The 18772-nt window shown below is 47.9% G+C and overlaps 1 protein-coding gene across 1 annotated transcript in view; it reads right to left on the reverse strand.

Annotated features, from left to right (window-relative positions):
* Window positions 1-1721: 1721 nt before the first annotated feature.
* Window positions 1722-18772, reverse strand: part of Ext2 (exostosin glycosyltransferase 2) — a 134267-nt gene continuing 117216 nt past the window's right edge. Inside the window, exons 11-14 of the mRNA XM_032903764.1 lie at window positions 12898-13041; window positions 10456-10584; window positions 9122-9204; window positions 1722-2369 (exon numbers count right to left, since the gene is read on the reverse strand). Of these exons, the coding sequence (XP_032759655.1) occupies window positions 2231-2369; window positions 9122-9204; window positions 10456-10584; window positions 12898-13041 (495 nt within the window). The 3' untranslated portion in view covers window positions 1722-2230. The remainder of the gene's footprint in view (window positions 2370-9121; window positions 9205-10455; window positions 10585-12897; window positions 13042-18772) is intronic.

Genomic DNA, 18772 nt, shown 5'->3' on the forward strand with positions numbered 1-18772 from the left:
TGGTGCCCTCACTCTCCTTGTCTTTTGAGTCATGGCCTTGAGTTTTCACCTGGAATGTGATTTGGCTAGGACGACTGGCCAGACAGATTCTCCTGTCTCCACCTCCATAGCAAAGGGATTTCACGTGTGTACTGACATTCCTGGTCTTTCTACAAGGGTTTTGTGGATGAACTAGGCTCTGCGTGCTTCTGCTGCACTTTCCCAAGTCCATAGCCTCCTCAATTAGAAAAAAATGCATGTGGGTCTGTGCGAGATGGTTGGTGCGTGTGTGGTCAGGAGACAACTTTTATGAGTCTTTCCCTGAAATAGCCAGGCTGAGGGTGATGTCACTTAAGCTCACCATGAGTACAGTCCCTGGCCCTCTTCAGGGATTTCCATGTGTCTCCCTGTTCTCTCCATTCCATATCCCTCATCCTGGAGACAGGCTGGTGAGCCCTTAAAATGTAGATGTAGACACACACACACACACACACACACACACACACACACACACACACACACACGCACGCAGAGTAAATCAGGTAGTCCCCTCATGCATCACCAACAATGGAGAGGCCAGAGGAAAGTTTCTGAAGCAGCACAATTGGAGGTAGAAATCTAAAGGATCTGATGCTAACAGAGGGTGAAGTCCGGAGTACCGCAGGAGGGGCGAGGGCACATGCTGCTGATGCAAACACTCCAGCTGTGCCTTGGTCCTTCAACTGCAGATGCTTACGGTGGTCAGCAAAGGATAGTACTTGGTGTGCCAAGTGGGATCTAAACTGGAAGCTGACTCCTCTAAGGCAGTTGCAGGTCCAGTGAGACGGTGTGGCACACTGTGCATGCGTGTGTGCGTGCACACAAATGCCACGGTGTGCTATGTTGTGAAGATCAGAGGAAACCTCTGGGGTGGGTTTCCTCCCCTCCCTCCACTGTGTCTGGGTTCTGGAGATGGAACTCAGGCTATCAGGCTGGTGTGGTAAATGTTTTTATCTTGCTAGCTCTGGAGTGACTCAGGACCACTGTAAGTCAGCGTTCACCACGCTGCTCCACAGAACAATGGGTGGTGTGTGAGCAGCGATGACTGGCATACAACTAGGTTTCTGTAATTATATCCATACTCTAAGCAAATTGTTATGTATTTTGTATTCTGGGGACATATGTTATGGCTAAAGCCCAAACTGTGGCTAATCTTAATATTAGACCCAGATAAATCTGTTTCAAATCTCTAACATTTAACATTTGCCAGAGTAGATTTGTTCATCAACTGGGCTTAAAGAGGTATAATTCACACATGTGCAGCATTAGGAAATGCTGAAATGTAATGATTTAAATACACTGGCAACTGCTGAGACATGGTTACTGCCGCAGTATTTAACATTAGCCAGAACCCTGGTCACTGCTACAGCCACGGCAAAAGAATAAGGGATCCTGGGCACTTCCTTGGGTGGGGCGGGGGATCCCAATTCAATGCCCTCAGTTCTTAAACATGGTAGGAGCTAGAGTGACTCCAGGGGGGCAATCAGAGGCCCCTACTTCCCGGAGCACACCTATGAAATGCCCAGGCTGAGGGAGAAGGACTCATCACTCTCATGAGGCTCCTGGGTCCTTCTTGATGCAAATGGAGCTGGGTCCTCCTGGCCTCATCTTCCTGGATGGTTGCTAGCACAGAGGGTGGGGTTATATGCACAAAACAAGGAAGGGTCCTTGGATAACCAAGAACCAGCATTCTAGACAGAAGAAAAAGGAGTAAAAAATAATTTTAATCATATCAAAAAGCCAAAACGAAGACTTGTTCAGGGACTGTCAGGACACATCTTGGCAGCCTGTGCTCTGCTGTGTACTTGGGCTCATGACTCGGGTCCCAAGCACAGTTCTAACCCTCAGAGGTACTGGGATCTGTAGCATGTTTGAGGTTTCCCCAGAGTCTGCAGATGTGAAACAACCTCATGCCTCTGCTGTGACTCCTGGGATCTGAAGCTGGACAGCTGACCCTCTGAGGCAGCTGCAGGGTCAGTGAGATGGTGAGCTGGGTTGGCAACCCAAGAGCGATAGGCTGGGCTCCAAGCTGCACTTGTCCCTGAGGCTCCCTTCCTTTGGCATTTTCAGAGTCCACGGAGGTGAGAGGACAAAGCAGGGCTCATAGCTCAAGAGGCTCCAGTGTGTTTGGGGAAGTCTGACCCAGGCTGGCCTCCTCACCCCCACAGTGAATGTTGTAGGGCTCCTCCACAGCCCTGGGAACCGGTGAGCTTCACAAGCTGCCGATGTTGGGGAAACTCTTCAGTTTCTCAGGGAAGTCATCTTTGTAGAGTACGGGGTCTGCTCGGTGCTCCACCACCTTGAGGGGCATCGTTCCGAAGACGGAAGCAAACTTATTGATGCACTCAGACCTGTGGGGTGAACGAGAGAGGGATGAGCAGAATGGAAGCAGTTAGCATAGAGACAGCAAAGCTCAAGGGAGCCACTGTCCACAAGAAACCCAAGGTGCTGGAAGGGTGTCCGGCCCATCCTGGGCTCTGCAAAGGGCTGTGATGGAAAGCAAGGTGACCCCAGGCTCCTGGTGGGTCAGAGGGAGAAAGTGAATAGGGGATGCTGTCTGCAGGCTGGCGGGTCAGGACATCTGCCCATCCCCCTCAAATTCCAGTCATTTTTCCAACACTGCAGGCCTCAAACCCAGGTGGATTAGCTCCAACAATCCTTAACCCCATGTCTGCCAGCTATAGGGAAGGAGGGTGATGAAAAGGAAAGAGCTTGCTAAAGTTGAGGAGATGGGTCTCATCCATGCAAGGCAAAGGAACAAAGGGATTGGTGACTCAGAATTTCAAGCAATAAGCACCTAGCTCCCCAGCACTCATGGATGGAGTTCAAGCAATGAGCACCTAGTTCCCCAGCACTCACGGATGGAGTTCAGCAATGAGCACCTAGCTCCCCAGCACTCATGGACGGCCTGTAAATACCCAGCCGAAAGCATGCCTTTCTTACAGCCCAAGCTCACAGAAGGTTTCCTGTGTAAGTGGTGTGATTTTTATCACTCCCACACTAGAACCAGGACCAAGAGCAATTTGGTGACAAGAGCTGGACACAGCAAAGCAGGTCTTCCTCTGCTCCCCCCAGGCCCTCAAAGCTGAGCCTCTCCTCAGAGGAGAGGGTCAGTCAGGCCAACAGAGTGTAGCAGGGTGGTGAGAGGGGGAAGCAGCTTGGGAAAGCTCTTTTGAAGCTGGGGCCCAGAGGGATGGATTTCAGAGGGTCAGTGCTGGCTTAGGCAGCTGGCCCTGAGAGTGATGGCAGGAAAGGCTGAAGAGAGCACGGTCACAGAGCAGGAGCTCACAGGACACTCACCACCACCTCTTTCTGGAAGTGCCATAAGCTGCTTCCACAGAATGTAAACAGAGAGGAGCTCTGGGCTTGGGAAGGTGGCCTTTGTTAGGGTCATCAGCTCTTCCCTGCTTTCTTACACTTTTGAAAAGCTTATGCCATGGAATCATGGACTTATGGCCACCAGTGTCAACAGATTACCAACACCACCAAGAGGTAATGTTCATTACAGCCTTCACTCAGAGCGAGGGACAGCCCCAGGGCTCAGGTGCCTCCTCTGTCCCAAACTCTAATGTGGAGGCTGAGACACTAAGAGGTTAATGTGCAAAAGCTAAAAGTAAAATAAAATAACATTAAATGGGCCACAGCCAAACCCAAGGTTCTAGCTCTTGAGACTAAAGACTGAGTGACAAGACCCAAATTTACTTATTAACCTGTGTGGCCCAATAGGAGGGGTAAAAGGCCACAACTCCAGAACCTCTGCTCCGTGCCAGATAATTTACCTTACATCTTACTGACTTCTTAAAGCACTCCAGTCCCATTTTGACTCTCTTGCCCAAGGCCTGAGTTTATATTAGCCTCATGTCTTAGGTGAGGAAAATAAGATTCCGAGAGGTTAACTAAGTTGCTGGAGAATGATGGGCTAGCAAGTAGTGGAACCAGGATTCAAATTCAGGCCAGCACTCTGCTCTCCTCAATTCTGGGCAGCTGGGTCTCAGAGACTGGGCATGGGGAATGCCTCAGGGAGGCTAGAGGAGGGGTGACATCTTTCTCTCTCTCTAAAAGAAATTTTTTGAAATTACCTTACTAACTAATGGGCTCCCCTAAGGCTTTCATACATCCTTAGTTTTGGCTGAATTCCCCACTACCCCCTTCTCTCCTCTCTCATCCTTGCTTTAACCCTTTAATCCCCAGTTTTCCCCTACTTCTTTCATTTTACGTGCATTCTATGGAATTACCATCCCAGGATGGACAATATTACTCCCAGAAGATATGGGTCATTCAGTGAAAACTGCCACACAAGGTATGGGATGTCTTCCTATAAGTTAACAGTCAGTAAGGTCTCTCTAACAACACAGGCCACTGCCCTTGGTGACCCACCATAAAACCACATGGTAAGACCTTATTGCTGAAGGCACTATTCACTGTGGATGTAGGACAGAAAAGTTAATCTCAAACGGACGGGGACACTGTCTCCCTGTCCACTGGCTTTCGTAGTGTTGGGAGTGCTATGTGGGCTCCAATGTCAGACATGTCCACTTGTGCAATAGTGTCATGACTGTTATAGAGTAAACTAACCTGTGGCTCTCTAACTGGATTTGAGGCCTGCTTCATAGGAGGGAACTTCGTACCTCATACAATCCTGGTCAAAAGCCTGTCTCTAGGTAGAACCTGGCCAGTGTAAAATGATTATTATTCTGATAAATGGTCATGCTATCAAACTACCTTCTAAATATTTTCACTTATTAAAAACCTGGGCTGCTCTCTTCCTTGGTCAGAGACGCTTCTTTATGCCGTGGGCAGAAGTCAATAAAGTGCTGAGTGCTCAGGTCTAGGCAGAGCACCTGTATCAAGTCCCTGCCTCTGGCAAGGCTCAGGGAGGCAGACAGAGTATAAGAGCCAAGGGATGGGCAGACAAGCAGTGGGGCCTTGTCTTCTGCACATGACGTAGTTATTGCAAATATGAACTCAAGTAGGTAGGGTTCCTTGCACAGGACCTGATCAAGAAGAAACCAGCCAACCCCCCCAGGATTGATGGGGTATGCGAACTCCAGGCCCCGCCCTTTACTGGGAGGTGCTGGCAATGGACAGTTGCTGGGTGGGGTAGGAAGACTCATTCTTTATCGAAGACGCAAGGACTGGTAGATTTCCTATGTCCACTGGACAGTCTCACACCCATGGCATGGGCAGCACTAACTGAACTGAGGGGTTATAAAAAAAGACGTATACTTGGGAGGGCAATCTGTTGAGGGGAATGGGCAGGGATTTGGAGGGAAAGAGGTGATAGATTTGATCATATTTCATTGTATGCAGCATACGATCCTTGAGAATAAAAGGGGTTTAAAGAGAATGAAAGACAAGAGGATAAGCTGACCATGCCAAGGAGCTTCCTGATCTTTAATCACAAGTCCAAAGCAGCACAGGCTAGCCCGAGTCTCTCTGCGGTGTTTGCACACAGCAGCAGCTCATTACTCTTCCTCCCGAGGCCAGTGCAGCAGCTCTGTCTGCATAAAAGGACTGCAGCTCTTGCTGGGTGGGAGTGACTCACAGCACTCTGAGGAGTATTGATGACATCTCTGTAACCAGATCTGCCAGTTGCCCAACTGGCAAGCTGCCACTGGGGTTCAGGACAGCCTGGTTGCAGTCACTGCCCAGCTGCTTGGGCAACTGTCTCTTTCCTCCCTGTAGTCTGTGCTGGGCAATCGACACTGGGTCATTCTTGACAGTAAAGACCCTTGGCTGTCTGCTTTCTTCTCCCACAGGGCATCTGGCTGGGAAACAAGCGGACTGAGGTAGGCTGAGAGTGTGACTGGCTATGGATGGCTCACAAGAGTCACACTGTCAAATGTCCAGCCAGCCCACGAGATTCCTGTCCTAGTCTTTTCCAACCAAGGGCTGCACACTAAACTGCTAGGTCTATGTCTACCCGCTGCACGTGTCTAGGGAAGAGAGGATTATGGGCCTTATTTTCCTGTCATACACAGAGCCTTTTAGACACTGTCAGGGCAATGAGTGTAAAGGATACTGCAGGGCCCAACCCAGATCATGGGTTTTCAAGCATGTATTTACTTTAGTCCCTAGTATGTAACACAGTGCTTAGTACAAAGATGACCATATCTGTTTATAGGCTTTTGGCTGGACACCATAATTTGATATATAATGGAAAAGCTGAAGTTCAGGTAAAACAAGCCAACTTCCTTAGGTCAGACTCATAACTGGGAAAGACTGGACATAAAACTGCTTTAAAACAACACTGTGTGCCATGGCACCCTTGGCAATGATTCTGGTCAAAGAGAACAGCTAAAACGTCTCCTTCTTTAGGATCTAGAAGCCCCTGGAAATAGACTTGGAGGAGTAAAAGCTACTTTTCTACTTAGTGGATAGTTCTCCAAGCCTTGGACTGAAGAAGCAGACTGAACCCCAGGCCCCAACATGAGGTCAATGGATGGTGAAGCAGTTTCTAGGGCCCTGGCTGGTGACAGTGCGCTGTGCAGCGGGAGCTGACGCTGAGCAGACCACGTGGAAGGCTCTTACATGAACTGGCTCCTGGGCTCCAGACGGCCCAAACCATCTTCCTTCTTCCAGCCTAAGTGCCTGACTTCCTAACCTGGGACTGACCTCTACCTACAGAGCTTTGCTCACAGCTGACAATGCGTTTGAAATCTGTCTCCCTTTGTTCTGTGACCTGCTGGCTGAGTTACCCTCTGCTTTAGGTCTCCAGTAAATAATTAAGTTCACAGACCCTGTCCCTGAGTGTATGTCCCTTGCAGCTTTCTTGTTTCGGGCTCTACATACCCTGTCTTTCTTTCCTCTATGCTCCCTTTGACTTTCCTAGGTCGACTGCTGTGTCTGGGCAGGTAACTTCCATCCGTCTTCATTTCTGCTGCCCTGCAGAGGACGAGCCCTCACAGCCACCCGTCCCCCTGAGGTCTCCCATGGTTAAGTCTCCTGCTGCACCCATTGCCCTGTTCAGGAGACAGCATTCACCAACTCCTCACCCTCCTCTTGTATTATCTGCAGTGAAAGATCCTGCCATTCTTCTTGACTCCAAAACCCAAGTTACTTCAGTCGTTACCTTCCCACACCTACAAATGTGGCAACAAAACTCTGGCTTGACTTCCTTAGGAAAATGGTGGGCACTTTCATTTGTGCTTCAAATTGGTAGTCCACTTGTCTCTTTAGTAATCTTTCTCTCTTATAAGATACTTAAAATTAATCTCAGAGCAATTCCTTGAGTAAGTTAGTCCCCTAGTCAAATCCTTGGTGGCTTCTCAGAGTCTGAAGGAAAAACTAAAGCTCTTTAATTAGTTCCCCTCCCACCGACTTGATTGTCTTACTCAGAGGATTGAGGTCCTGTGTGTGTGTGTGTGTGTGTGTGTGTCTGTATGTGTGTGTCTGTGTGCTATATGAGTGCAGGTACCTCAGAGGTTACTAGATTCCCTGAAGCTGGAGTTGGGTGTGGGGAATTGAACTGGGGTCCTGGGGAAGAGCAGAAAGTGGTCTTAACTGCTAAGCCATCTGTCCAACCCCCTGGTGATTTCTGAAGCCTCCCTTCACATTTGTCACTTTAGACAAAATTGTTCTGAATAACCCACCTGGTAACAACAATCCTGTCTTGCCTCCCCTTATTATAAACTGCACTTCCCTTGGGGGGACGCAGATTAGGTTTTATATACATATAATGGCTGCTGTGTAAGCCGTTGTTGGTAAATATAAATCACTAAGTTGTACAAAGTGACTGTAACTCTCAGAATGTATTGATTCAACACAGGCCTGTTTCCACAGTTCTCTTCTGAATCAGCCTCCATGGCTCCCTGCTCAGAGCACGTAACATCTTCCTAAGTGCTCTACCCCGCCCTTAACACGGCTTTAAATCTGCTATGCTCTCATGCTACAGAAGGGTTGCTAACCTCAGCATGAACTCCAAGGCTGCCAGCAGGTCAACTTTTCTCCCTTTGCCGTACTGTAACCTCCATGTTAACTGCACTGACAACCACTTGTCTTAATGCTGTGAATTCTCTCCAACACAGGGAGTAAGGTAGGTTTTAATAAGCATTTTGCCTACTCTGGTAGAATTACCACTGGAGCCTCTTCCCAAAGAGTTATGGTAGATAAGTAACTCTGCCATCCTTACAACATTTACAGAGTTACAGGGGACACTCATATATGATTTCACATCAACTGTTGGTAAAGGCCATAGCTCTGAGTAAGATATCTATGTGGGAGCTAAGGAGGTTATTTAGGGTTAGAAAGAAAATATCACAGAAGCGAATACCAAGTGGAAAGTGTCTGGAGTGTTTTCCTGTGGCTATGAACTTCAGAAGTGAACTGTCAGCAAATACACATGCTGACTTGTGGGAACCTGCACCGGAGGCCTCCTCGGAAAGGCTACTGCGCATTCTTGGAATACACTTGGGTCCCTTGACAACCATGCTTTCGGCCCCAAGGTAGAGGGGCATCTAAAAGAGTGAGCAGACTCAGGAGCTGTGAAGGCTGGGGACGGTGAGGGTCTAGTACAGATTCCAGGGGTCTGGAAGAAAGACATGCAGGACATGGTTCTTAGGAATCTTAGCCCAGGTGACATGCCTCACCAAGTGTGACTGCAGAGGAACTGACAGGATGGTCCAGTCACCCTGCTGTTCCAACCTTCTAAGCCTGGCTGTCAATCCTGCCCTTGGCAGGTGCCATAGTGGGGTCAGCGGAAGCAGTTGGTCTCTGCTGGGTTGGGTTTAATTCTTTCTAATCAAGCATTACTGTAGCACCGAGCTATTACCCAGAGAAGCAAGCCTGTGTTGCCTTGGAGACAGCTCACTCCATTCAAGTGACTGCAGACAGTTGACCACTCTGTCTACACACAGGATCAGCTTCTAGAGCTTAAGGCCAGCTATATTTTTCAGACCCTTCCAGCCATTACAAATTGAGTGAGTAGCATCCCAAATTAATTCGCTGGGTGACCTGGGTTTGAACTAACTCAATTCCCACAGTGCAAAAGGAGGTGCTGGCTTCTAGCAGCTGTCCTTCTATCTCCAACATAGGCCCATAAACAGGCTCAGGCAGGGAACACGGATGTAGGCTAGGGTGGGCTTCTCTTCCAAGGCATGCTCACCTCTCTACCATGTGAGTCTGGTCTAGTGAGAGTCCGTCGATGGCTGTGCACTCAGGACACTTGAACTTCTTTCTTGGGGTTACCTGATGAGGAAAATGAGATACACCTTGCTGTCAGTGCCAGGACTATAAAGCCATACCATGATGCCACTGTGCTGTGAGCAGGGGCAGCTTGTTCGTGCATACACACATGCACACACACGCACACACCTCAGCTTTCCTCCATTCAATCTGGGCTGCCTCAGCCAAGGACAGAACTCCCAAGGGCCCAATAACAGCCCTTGGAGGGCTTTTGCCTTCTGTAACTGGGAAGAAGTCGTGATGACAAGCTCCTTAATTCCTGTTTAATGACTGTTTTCTCACTGCCAAGGTCCTTGTATAAACACCATTTGTTCTTGCAGTCATGAGGGCGATGAAATACAGCCTCCCACAACTTACAGCCGAACCTTAGTTCCAACAGGCAGCCTTTTGCCTTCTCTTGCTAAGGCCCAGGGCTGGAGTAGCACCTCTCCTGGTGTTGCCAGCTCACTCCCAATTCCCTTGGTGGGGGTGGGGGTAACTAACCAGCCCTCACCCTGAGACTCCTCTGCCCTAACTCCTCTTAACCCCATCCACAAACCTGAGACTCTTGGTGATCAATCGTTCTAGCAAACTCAGGAGAGGCTGCTCAAAAGGGGGGTAACTGGGAAGGACAGGAGGATGAGCACACTGACCAGGTCAGGACTCATATCTCCATCCACATAGACTCACATCCTCAGGAAGTAGCCACAGCTAAGCACATGTTGAAAAAAAGAAGCTTAACATCTGGGGTCCCTGAAGGGCAGCCCTCACATCTTATAATCTTCCACTTTTCTTGCAGTTCCTTGCCTTCTGAGACACTCAGGGACATGAGGGGGAGTCAGTAAGATGTCACCCATGTTATCAGTCTAAACTTTGAAGATGGGGACCCTTCCTGGCTGCAAAAGTCAATTTCTCACTGCCCAATTTCACATGGGTTTCTAATCCAGGAGATAAAGACGGTCCTGTCCATGTGAGTGGACTTCTACAACTGACCTGTAACTTGGGCTATGATTATAGCAAACACAGAGTTTCAGGAATAAAAATGGTATCTTTTCAGGCCCAAAGACTTTTTGTTTTTTCAGCTTTTCGTATGCTGTGGCAAAGGTACTTCAAAATCATGACAGTTGGATCTTGACAACTAAGGATCAGGACAACTGCACAACCATTCTATTCTCTGTGCAGAGTCAGCACCCATCTACAGTTCCTACAGCTTCTCTGGGTCAGGGAACAACACTGGGTCCCAGAGAGCCAAGTAAGGGTGGCATGGGCTCTTACCTTGATGACAGCTTTCCCTGTGACATTGGCCACCAGGAAATTCATGGCAATATCTTCACAGTTCATGTGAGCATCTACCCAGTTCTTGATGTCCCCAGGCATTTTGTAGGTGTACAGGTAATTAAAATACTGTTGCATGAGACAAAAATGAAGAAACATACAAAAGGAACTCAGTGGTATAGGGACAAGATTCAACACAAGACTTTACTGGTAGGGAGGGAAAAAAAAATTAAGGAGCCCAGTGCCTTTAAAATGGGCTGGTAAGATGGTCACAGGTAAGCCTGCTGTGCACTAAGGCACACGTGTGTTGTACACACACACACACACACACACACACACACACACACACACACAGGGGGAAGGGTATTAAACAATATGAATGTGCTTTTTTTCATTAAGATCTACTTTAATGAGATTCTTGGGTAAGTGACAAGAGCAGATGGACTGCACACATGTGCTGAATTCCCCTTTAAAGTAAAAACATGCAAATAAATACAAGGCAGACAGTTTATGAATATTACATATAATAGATCATAGGTGTATTGTAAAATAAATGCTTCCACTGTCTTCCCATTAATGTGAAGTGTGAGCCAAGCCAAACAGTAAGGATGCTCCAGCAGGGCTTGCTGTGGGCCACGTCCTGAGCTGAGAAGGAAGGCTTGTGAACAAGAACAGCCACAGACAAGAGCGAGGCAAACTTGAAATTACCCTAAGTCCCAGGAGTGAACTAGAAATGAAATGAATGGGTCAAAAATGAATGGGTCAAAAATGATTAGCTTGTGTGGTGGTGTGCTCCTCCAGTTCCAGCCCTGGGAGCCTGAGCCAGGAAGATTGTGAGTTCAAAGCCAGCCTGGGGACCTAGCTAGATCCTGCCTCCAAAAATAAATGTGTGAACAGACACTTGAATAAGTACTTACACTACTGAGATAAACTCCCGAAGTTACAAACAGTAGTCTATTTGGTTTGTTTTATTAAGACCAAAACCCATTTCTTGACCTAGAATTTCAAAAAAGAGGGAGCAGCAGTGATGACCTGACCCCACAACAGAGCAGCAAGGAGCTGACAGGCTCCACACTGCAGGAACCGCACTACAGAGCTCCGCACGTTTGCTCTCCTACTGCTGACGATGCATGGGTCATTCTTTTTAATGAATCCCTATGCTTCCAGAGAGAATGCCAGAGCTGGGCTGAATATTCTAAAACCAAAAGCACAGCCCCAAGCTTACCCTAAAGAACAGTCAAGGGATGAGAGTTAAGAGCAGCCACTGCTTTTGCAGAGGACCTGGGTTCAGTTCCCAGCATTCACATTGTGTGACATACAATGGCCTGTGTGATCCAGCTCAGGGGATCCAGTATGCCTGGGCTCTGCACTCAAATGCATATGCCCTCTTCCCCCATATCTACATCACTAAAAGTAATGAAAGTACACAGTTTTGTTTGTTTGTTATTTTTTGGGTTTTTTTTTGAACAGGGTTTTTTGTTTTGTTTTTGCTTTTGTTTTTGTTTTTCTGTATAGCCCTGGCTGTTCTGGAATTAGCTCTGAAGAGGCCTTGACCTCAAAGAGGAAAAATCTTAAATAAGTCAAACCCATGAAGTACTGAGTCTCAGAACACACATGGCAACTGTCACCTTATCAGGAACTGGTCAGCGTTTACATAGTAAAGATTCATTCTGTTAATCAAAATAGCTAAGTTTAATTTTCTAAGGGCACTGTTATGCAAAGGAAGGCAAGGCAGCCAATTTTGTGTCTTGCTGGCACTGACAATATAGGAATCTGCTCTCTCTGTTGTGATTTTGCCTTTAGGAACCTATCATAATGGTCACAAGCACAACAGTTATAAAAAGGATATAAACTGCTACTTAAGCATTAGATATTAGCATTCTCTGAAATAACAAAAATTAAATAACCAAGGTAGAGAAATACATACATATATGTATACATACATACATACATACATATAATTTAAGGAGCATTAACACAATGGCTTATTACCAATTATGCTACTAAGTAACTGTTTTGAATAAAGGTGAATGGTATGAGGAAACACTTTAATAATGAGCGAATGGGCAGAAGAGAATGTGTACAACCATCTAGGTGTGTGTGCGCAGAGGAAACAGAGGCCAGAAAAGCATCTCACAACCACGCCCCAAGTGACACAGTCAGCAGCTCTTCCTTACCCTGCTGATAGGGACTTTTGGTGCTTCCATATTGACAAGGAGTACCATACAACGTGGCTTTTCTAAGCCTTCTAGGTAACACATTTTTCCTAAGCCCAGTGAAGGCCCCAGAAATTAAACAAGTGAATTAAACAGGTGCTGCATTCATGCACACTGTGCCCACACCCTCACCCTGTGATAGAAGGCTGCACCCATGCACACTGCGCCCACACCCTCACCCTTGTGATAGAAGGCTGCACCCATGCACACTGCGCCCACACCCTACCTTGTGATAGAAGGCTGCACCCGTGAGCACCATGGATACCTCATTGGTCCACTCAGACTCATACTTCCACTTGTTCATCTCGTGGTCCCAGAGATGCAGGCGGCCAGGGTAGCCCACCAGCCGGTCAGGAAATTCCCGCCAGACCTAAGGAGAGAAGCACATCAATGAGCCACCCCTGGCCCAGATGGCCACAGTTGCTGAGGCCCCCAGACTGGCCTTGGCAGACTCCTGGGGTCAGGACAGACTTCTGAGGATTCTGCTGGCAGGCACTAGTGATCCACCAGTGTTCAGAGACAGGGATTTTGATTTCTTCTAGAACGTCATGGGCATGCTTGGCCGTTTCAAGTCGTGTAGAAGAAGGGCTTGCTGAGTAGTGCCTATGCTAGCTAGACATGAAACTGGTGGCCCTGTCCTCCTTTGCATAACATACATTTAGAAAATTAAACTTAGCTGTTGGATACATAAAATGAAGCTACTCCCATGAATACATCACACTCAGAGTGTGAGTGGGGTCTGACAGGGTGGCAGCTCCCTGTGTATTCTGAGAATCAACACTTCATGAGTCCATGCCCTGGAGCATTCTGGGAACAACTGATTTCTATATTTAGGAAGGGTCCTCAGAGTTGATACTTTGGATGGACAGAAGACGGTGCACTAGACAGACATCCAAGAGGCATGTCTGGTACTTTCTTCCATGTGTCCCTGTAACTTAGTTTGACCTTTAGAAGCAAGGAGGGAGCTGAGGGTGGCTAAGTTGCCTAAGTACCTGCCATGAACACACCAGGATCTTGAGGGTTCTTGAGATCCCTAAAACCTATGTAGGGAAAAGGCAGGAACACAGCGGCCCCTCTAGCCACAGAAGAGGAGACAGTGACAGGCAGACCTCTGTAGCCGTTTGGCCAGCCGGGCTGGGTAAATCACTGAGTTTCAGGCTCAGTGAGAAAGCTTTTCTCCAAAAATTAAGGTGGAAATGGATCAAGGGAAGACACCAATGTTGACTGTGGACACTACACGTGTACACCCACGTGCACACAGCCACACTAATGAGTACACATGGGACCACGTAAGATGGCTCAGTGACTAAGGTGCCTTTCACCCAGCCTGGTGACCTGCATTATCCTGAAGACTCATGTGGTAGGAGAGACAGGACTCTTGCCGGTTTTTCTGACCTCCACATGCACACCACGGCACACTCACACCACACCCACAATGAATACATTAAAATGTAATGAAAGACTTTTTTTTAAACTAAGCATACACCACTTCCCCAATTCCCACCTCAGATATAATAAAAGGCTCAATAAGCAGGGACGATTTTGCTGCTCGCCCCACCATGATGCTCCTATCTCCTCTGCTGGGTCAACCTTCAGCAGAAGTCTAAAGGACAGCACCCTCAAAGGCCCCACTTATTTCCTCACTCTCTTTAGGGAATCTCACTTCATCCTAGCCGCTCAGATGCCCAACATCTTTTGGGCTACTCCCACCTGGATCAAAAAGTCTCTCTCCTAACATGCTGTGCAGTACTGTACTCTGAGCAAGACATGGCCACTACTTTGTGATCTGACCAGCTGCGGTTGCCTGCACCAGCCCCTTACCAGATCAGGCCTTCGGGTTGAAGTTCCTTCACAGAGAGGAGGACTGGGAAGGTCAGCAGCTCTTCCCCTGAGATTCCAGCCACTCCCTAGCTCCTGTAAGCCCCGCCCAGCTGTATGCAATCCTTTCCAGGCTGCCTGTGGTGGCAGGAGGTGCTGCTGCATATGGGACACAGAAGGTTGGCTGACGGGGACTTCACCTTAATACTGCTTTCTGTAAATGGTCAAGTGTGCAGGGTTGGGACTTTTCTGCAATGCAGGTTTTTAGGGTCGCTCACACTCCTGTAAGCCCAATAAAATCAGTTCAGCAAGACTTGGGCAGAAGGGCTCCGTCAGTTTGACCATTGGTATAGTCCATCCAGGACGCTGTTCACAGGAAAAGTTAGCAACTCTAACAATGGCCAGAATAGAACTCGATTCCTAGCCCAGAAAGATCCCTCAAGCTTCTCTACCTTAGTAGCCCACACCCAGGCAGCCTTTGTTCTCCTTTCTGGATTCATTACAAAGTCCTGCTGGCTCTACTTCAGGCCACCTCTAACTGCTACTCCTGCCATTCCCTGGATCTCCAACCAGATCCCATGATGGCCACCTCTTCATCCCCATGCTGCACCTCCTGTCCCTTCAAACTGTGACTTGCCCAGCATCTCTAACTGGACCAGTCTAGAAGTCCTAGAAGTCCTACCCGTCTTCTGAGTAACTCAGCCAGTATGCTCTGCCCTATTGTTTCATGAAGATTTTTATTATGTGCTTATCTATAGAAGCAATATACGATCATATTCCAGAGCAGCAAGCAGATCCCGCCCAAGCAACAACACTGAATCTAAGGAGGACATGTAGGTGCCCTTCTCTAGGCGCAGCCAGGGTGCTGGCAGCTGCTTCTCTCCTCTGGGACCACCTGGGGCTCTCATAAGGGAAACCACACACTGGGGGCTTGGATCAGAAACTACTCAAGTAAGGGAAATATGGGAATAATATTGTTATGAGAAGCCTAACACAGTATTTATATTATTATTAAAATTGTGGTACATCCCATAAATAAATAAATAAATAAATAAATAAATAAATAAATAAATAAATAGCAATGGTTGATCTTCAGTGGACATTTGATGGGATTTAGGTTTGCTCACTTTCTAGGAGGATATTTTAATTGTGTAAAATTACCCACCCTGAATATGGTTGGCATTTTCCCATGGGTTCTGGTCCTGGACAGAATAATAATAAATTGAGCTGAACACTCAAAAAAGAAAAAAAGAAAGAAAGAAAGAAAGGAAGGAAGGAAGGAAGGAAGGAAGGAAGGAAGGAAGGAAGGAAGGGAGAAAAGAAACTACTTAAGTGCAGGCGACTAGAAGCCTGAGTCAAGGTCTGTGAGTCAAGCACGTGCTGTGTCTTCCGGCACATTTTCCTAGCTTAAGCAGCAGTTCCCTCAAAAGACACTCTTAGCTTCACACAAATGCCACCTGCAGCCCCTGCTTCTCTTTGTCAACATCTCATTGTGCTATGACCTCAGTTATTATTTACGTCTCTCTAGGAGCGCTCCAGTGGACTGAGACAGAGACTCTTACTCACTGTGGTATCCAGGCCTAAAGACCAGCGCCATGCACACCACAGCACTCTACACTCACTGCTGAGGCACAAAGGGGCTGAGACCAGAGGGGAGTCCTACATTTTCATCATAGCCGTAAGAGTGCACACAACCACTTTGAAAGAGGCATGCATAGCACATTCCACTGGTTAGTGTCAGTGGCAAACTTGAGCGTCCCAAGTGTGACAGGCACAGGAGCAGTCTCCCATCCCAAGTCACATGTTGCAAACTGCTTTTCCAGAAGCTGGGGAGGGACACTGTTTCTTCATCATCTCTAGTTTATGGAACAGCTAACCTGCGCTGTGAGCATGGGAGTCATAAAGAGCTTACTGTTGTACGGCATTGGTGCACATAACAGGGCACTCACAGTAAAGAGCTTACTGTTGTACGGCATTGGTGCACCTAACAGGTACGGCATTGGTGCACCTAACAGGGCACTCACAGTAAAGAGCTTACTGTTGTACGGCATTGGTGCACCTAACAGGGCACTCACAGTAAAGAGCTTACTGTTATACGGCATTGGTGCACATAACAGGGCACTCACAGTAAAGAGCTTACTGTTGTACGGCATTGGTGCACCTAACAGGGCACTCACAGTAAAGAGCTTACTGTTGTACGGCATTGGTGCACATAACAGGGCACTCACAGTCTTGCCCTCATTAACACCATGTTGTCACCAACAGAGCTAATGGGCTACAGACAACACGATAACTGCAGACAAGTGAGTCTAGGGCAGACGGTTCCCAGGCCGTGTGAGCTGCTGCTCATGTGCTCTCTCCTATGAGGTGTGTGTTTCATCAGATTAAAACACTGTGATGCTATTATAGGTTTAGAGAGGCAGGGCAGGAAGAGTTGTGTAAGCGGTAACTTCTGTCTGTGGGCCAGGGCAGCCCTCTTTCCCTCAGCATTAGTGAGTCAGCACCTTGCAGGCTAATCTGCCTCTGTGGACACGAGTGCATCTTTAGCTCCAGCACACAGAGCTAAGCAGCTGCAATGGCAAGATGGAGGGATATGTCCAACTCGCCTGCATGGCTGGGGGGTGGCAGCTGCCTTCCTGGTGACTTGGAGCTAACACTGCTGTACACTGAAATCAAAGGAAGGCCTTCCCCCACCTGCAGCCACCACCTATCCGTATTATCATCTCCTTTTTATTATTATTGTTGCTATTATCTGCTCAGGTTTAGGGCCAAACACTGTTAAGATTGCAGTATGGGATTCTTCCAGTTGGCTGAAGTCACTTACTAACTAACCTCGGCCCGGACTTAATCCGTGACACCGAGTCACAGACTAGCAACCTACAGTGTGCTGAAAGGCACAGGAGGTGTCCTGAGTCTTGGGTTCCTTTCCTGAGCTCTGGCAGCTGGATCCAATCAAGATGCCACCCTTGTCACTCCGTCTATAACTCGGCCGCTGACTACAGGATCAAAACAGAGGGAAGCAGACGGGAAGGCCCTCACTAACCAGCGGTGTAGGGTGTAGAAGCAATCTGATTATGCACACGGTAAAACATTCTCCCAGTCAGAGCAGCAGTGCCCACTCCACGCCCTTTCTCGCTGAGCACCCTGCTCCAATCCCACTCCTGTCCTCCAGGGTGAGAGCTTTACATTTGTCTCTGAGACCCACCTATCCTGCGTTAGTTCCTACTCTGATCCAGCCACAGGCCTTCTAAATAGCACCCCGGTGGACATTTACTGGCATAGCCCTGAGGATCAAAGTCTGTAATAATCTGGATTTTCTATCTGAACACACACTACAGATTCACAGTATTCACACAGCTGCTCCTTCTGTGATCACCACCCCCAAACACTTCTCACCTACTCAGAGAGGTTTTCTGTTTTCAGCACTCACAGATGTAATTACCTGGGCTACTTTCTACTTTCTTTAAGACAACACAAACAACTCCCCAAACCAGAAAGCCACGAGTTCTTCTTTGGCTTCTCACAGGATAAGTCGAAGCAGTTCTACCTTTGTTTTAGTCTCAATAGGCAGCCTAACCAGACCCTTGCACCCACAGACACTGCACAGGGGCGTATGGCCACTTAGACTGCTGCCCCACTGGGCCAGTCACCATGGTTGGTTTCTGTCTGCCATCTGGATTAGGTGAGCACTAATGTCCTTTTCGGGCAACGATCTGCTATGTTCCCTGCTCTTCACAGACTGGTTCTAGGAATGAACCTATCCAGTGTGATCTGTTTCAGGCTGTACATTTCCGAACAGACTGGCTCCCACCAGTGAACTTTGTTAAGTGACATATACATTAGACCAGACCATAAATGTTCCTGAAGAGAGGATGTATGCTACCTTCTGAGCCAGCCTGGGGTGTACAGTTAACCTCAGGAATCAGAGAAAGGAGAGGAAAGATGTGGCCACATGTGGTGTGCATCTGGAGGTGCAATCCTGACACCAACAGCAAAACAGGAACGCTGCAAAGTGGCTGTTACAGTCCTCCCTTCTCAGTTCCACACTGCCACTGGACTATAGGGATGACACAAGCTCCAGGATGACTGAGACCAAAGTACAGGGAGAAGAGCTAAGGGAAGCCACAGTTGGTGCATGCCTGTAACCCTAGCAGAAGTGGCACAGGTAAGAGGCAAATGTGCATGTGTATGAACATAGTTCCAAGGGTGTCCCACTGGGCTATGGTTTCAGGTTTTTGCTTGCCTACAGCTTCTGAGCTGTGTCAACTGCTAAGAATCATAGT

The sequence above is a fragment of the Rattus rattus genome, chromosome 5 (assembly GCF_011064425.1).
Source record: "Rattus rattus isolate New Zealand chromosome 5, Rrattus_CSIRO_v1, whole genome shotgun sequence".
NCBI lineage: Eukaryota > Metazoa > Chordata > Mammalia > Rodentia > Muridae > Rattus > Rattus rattus.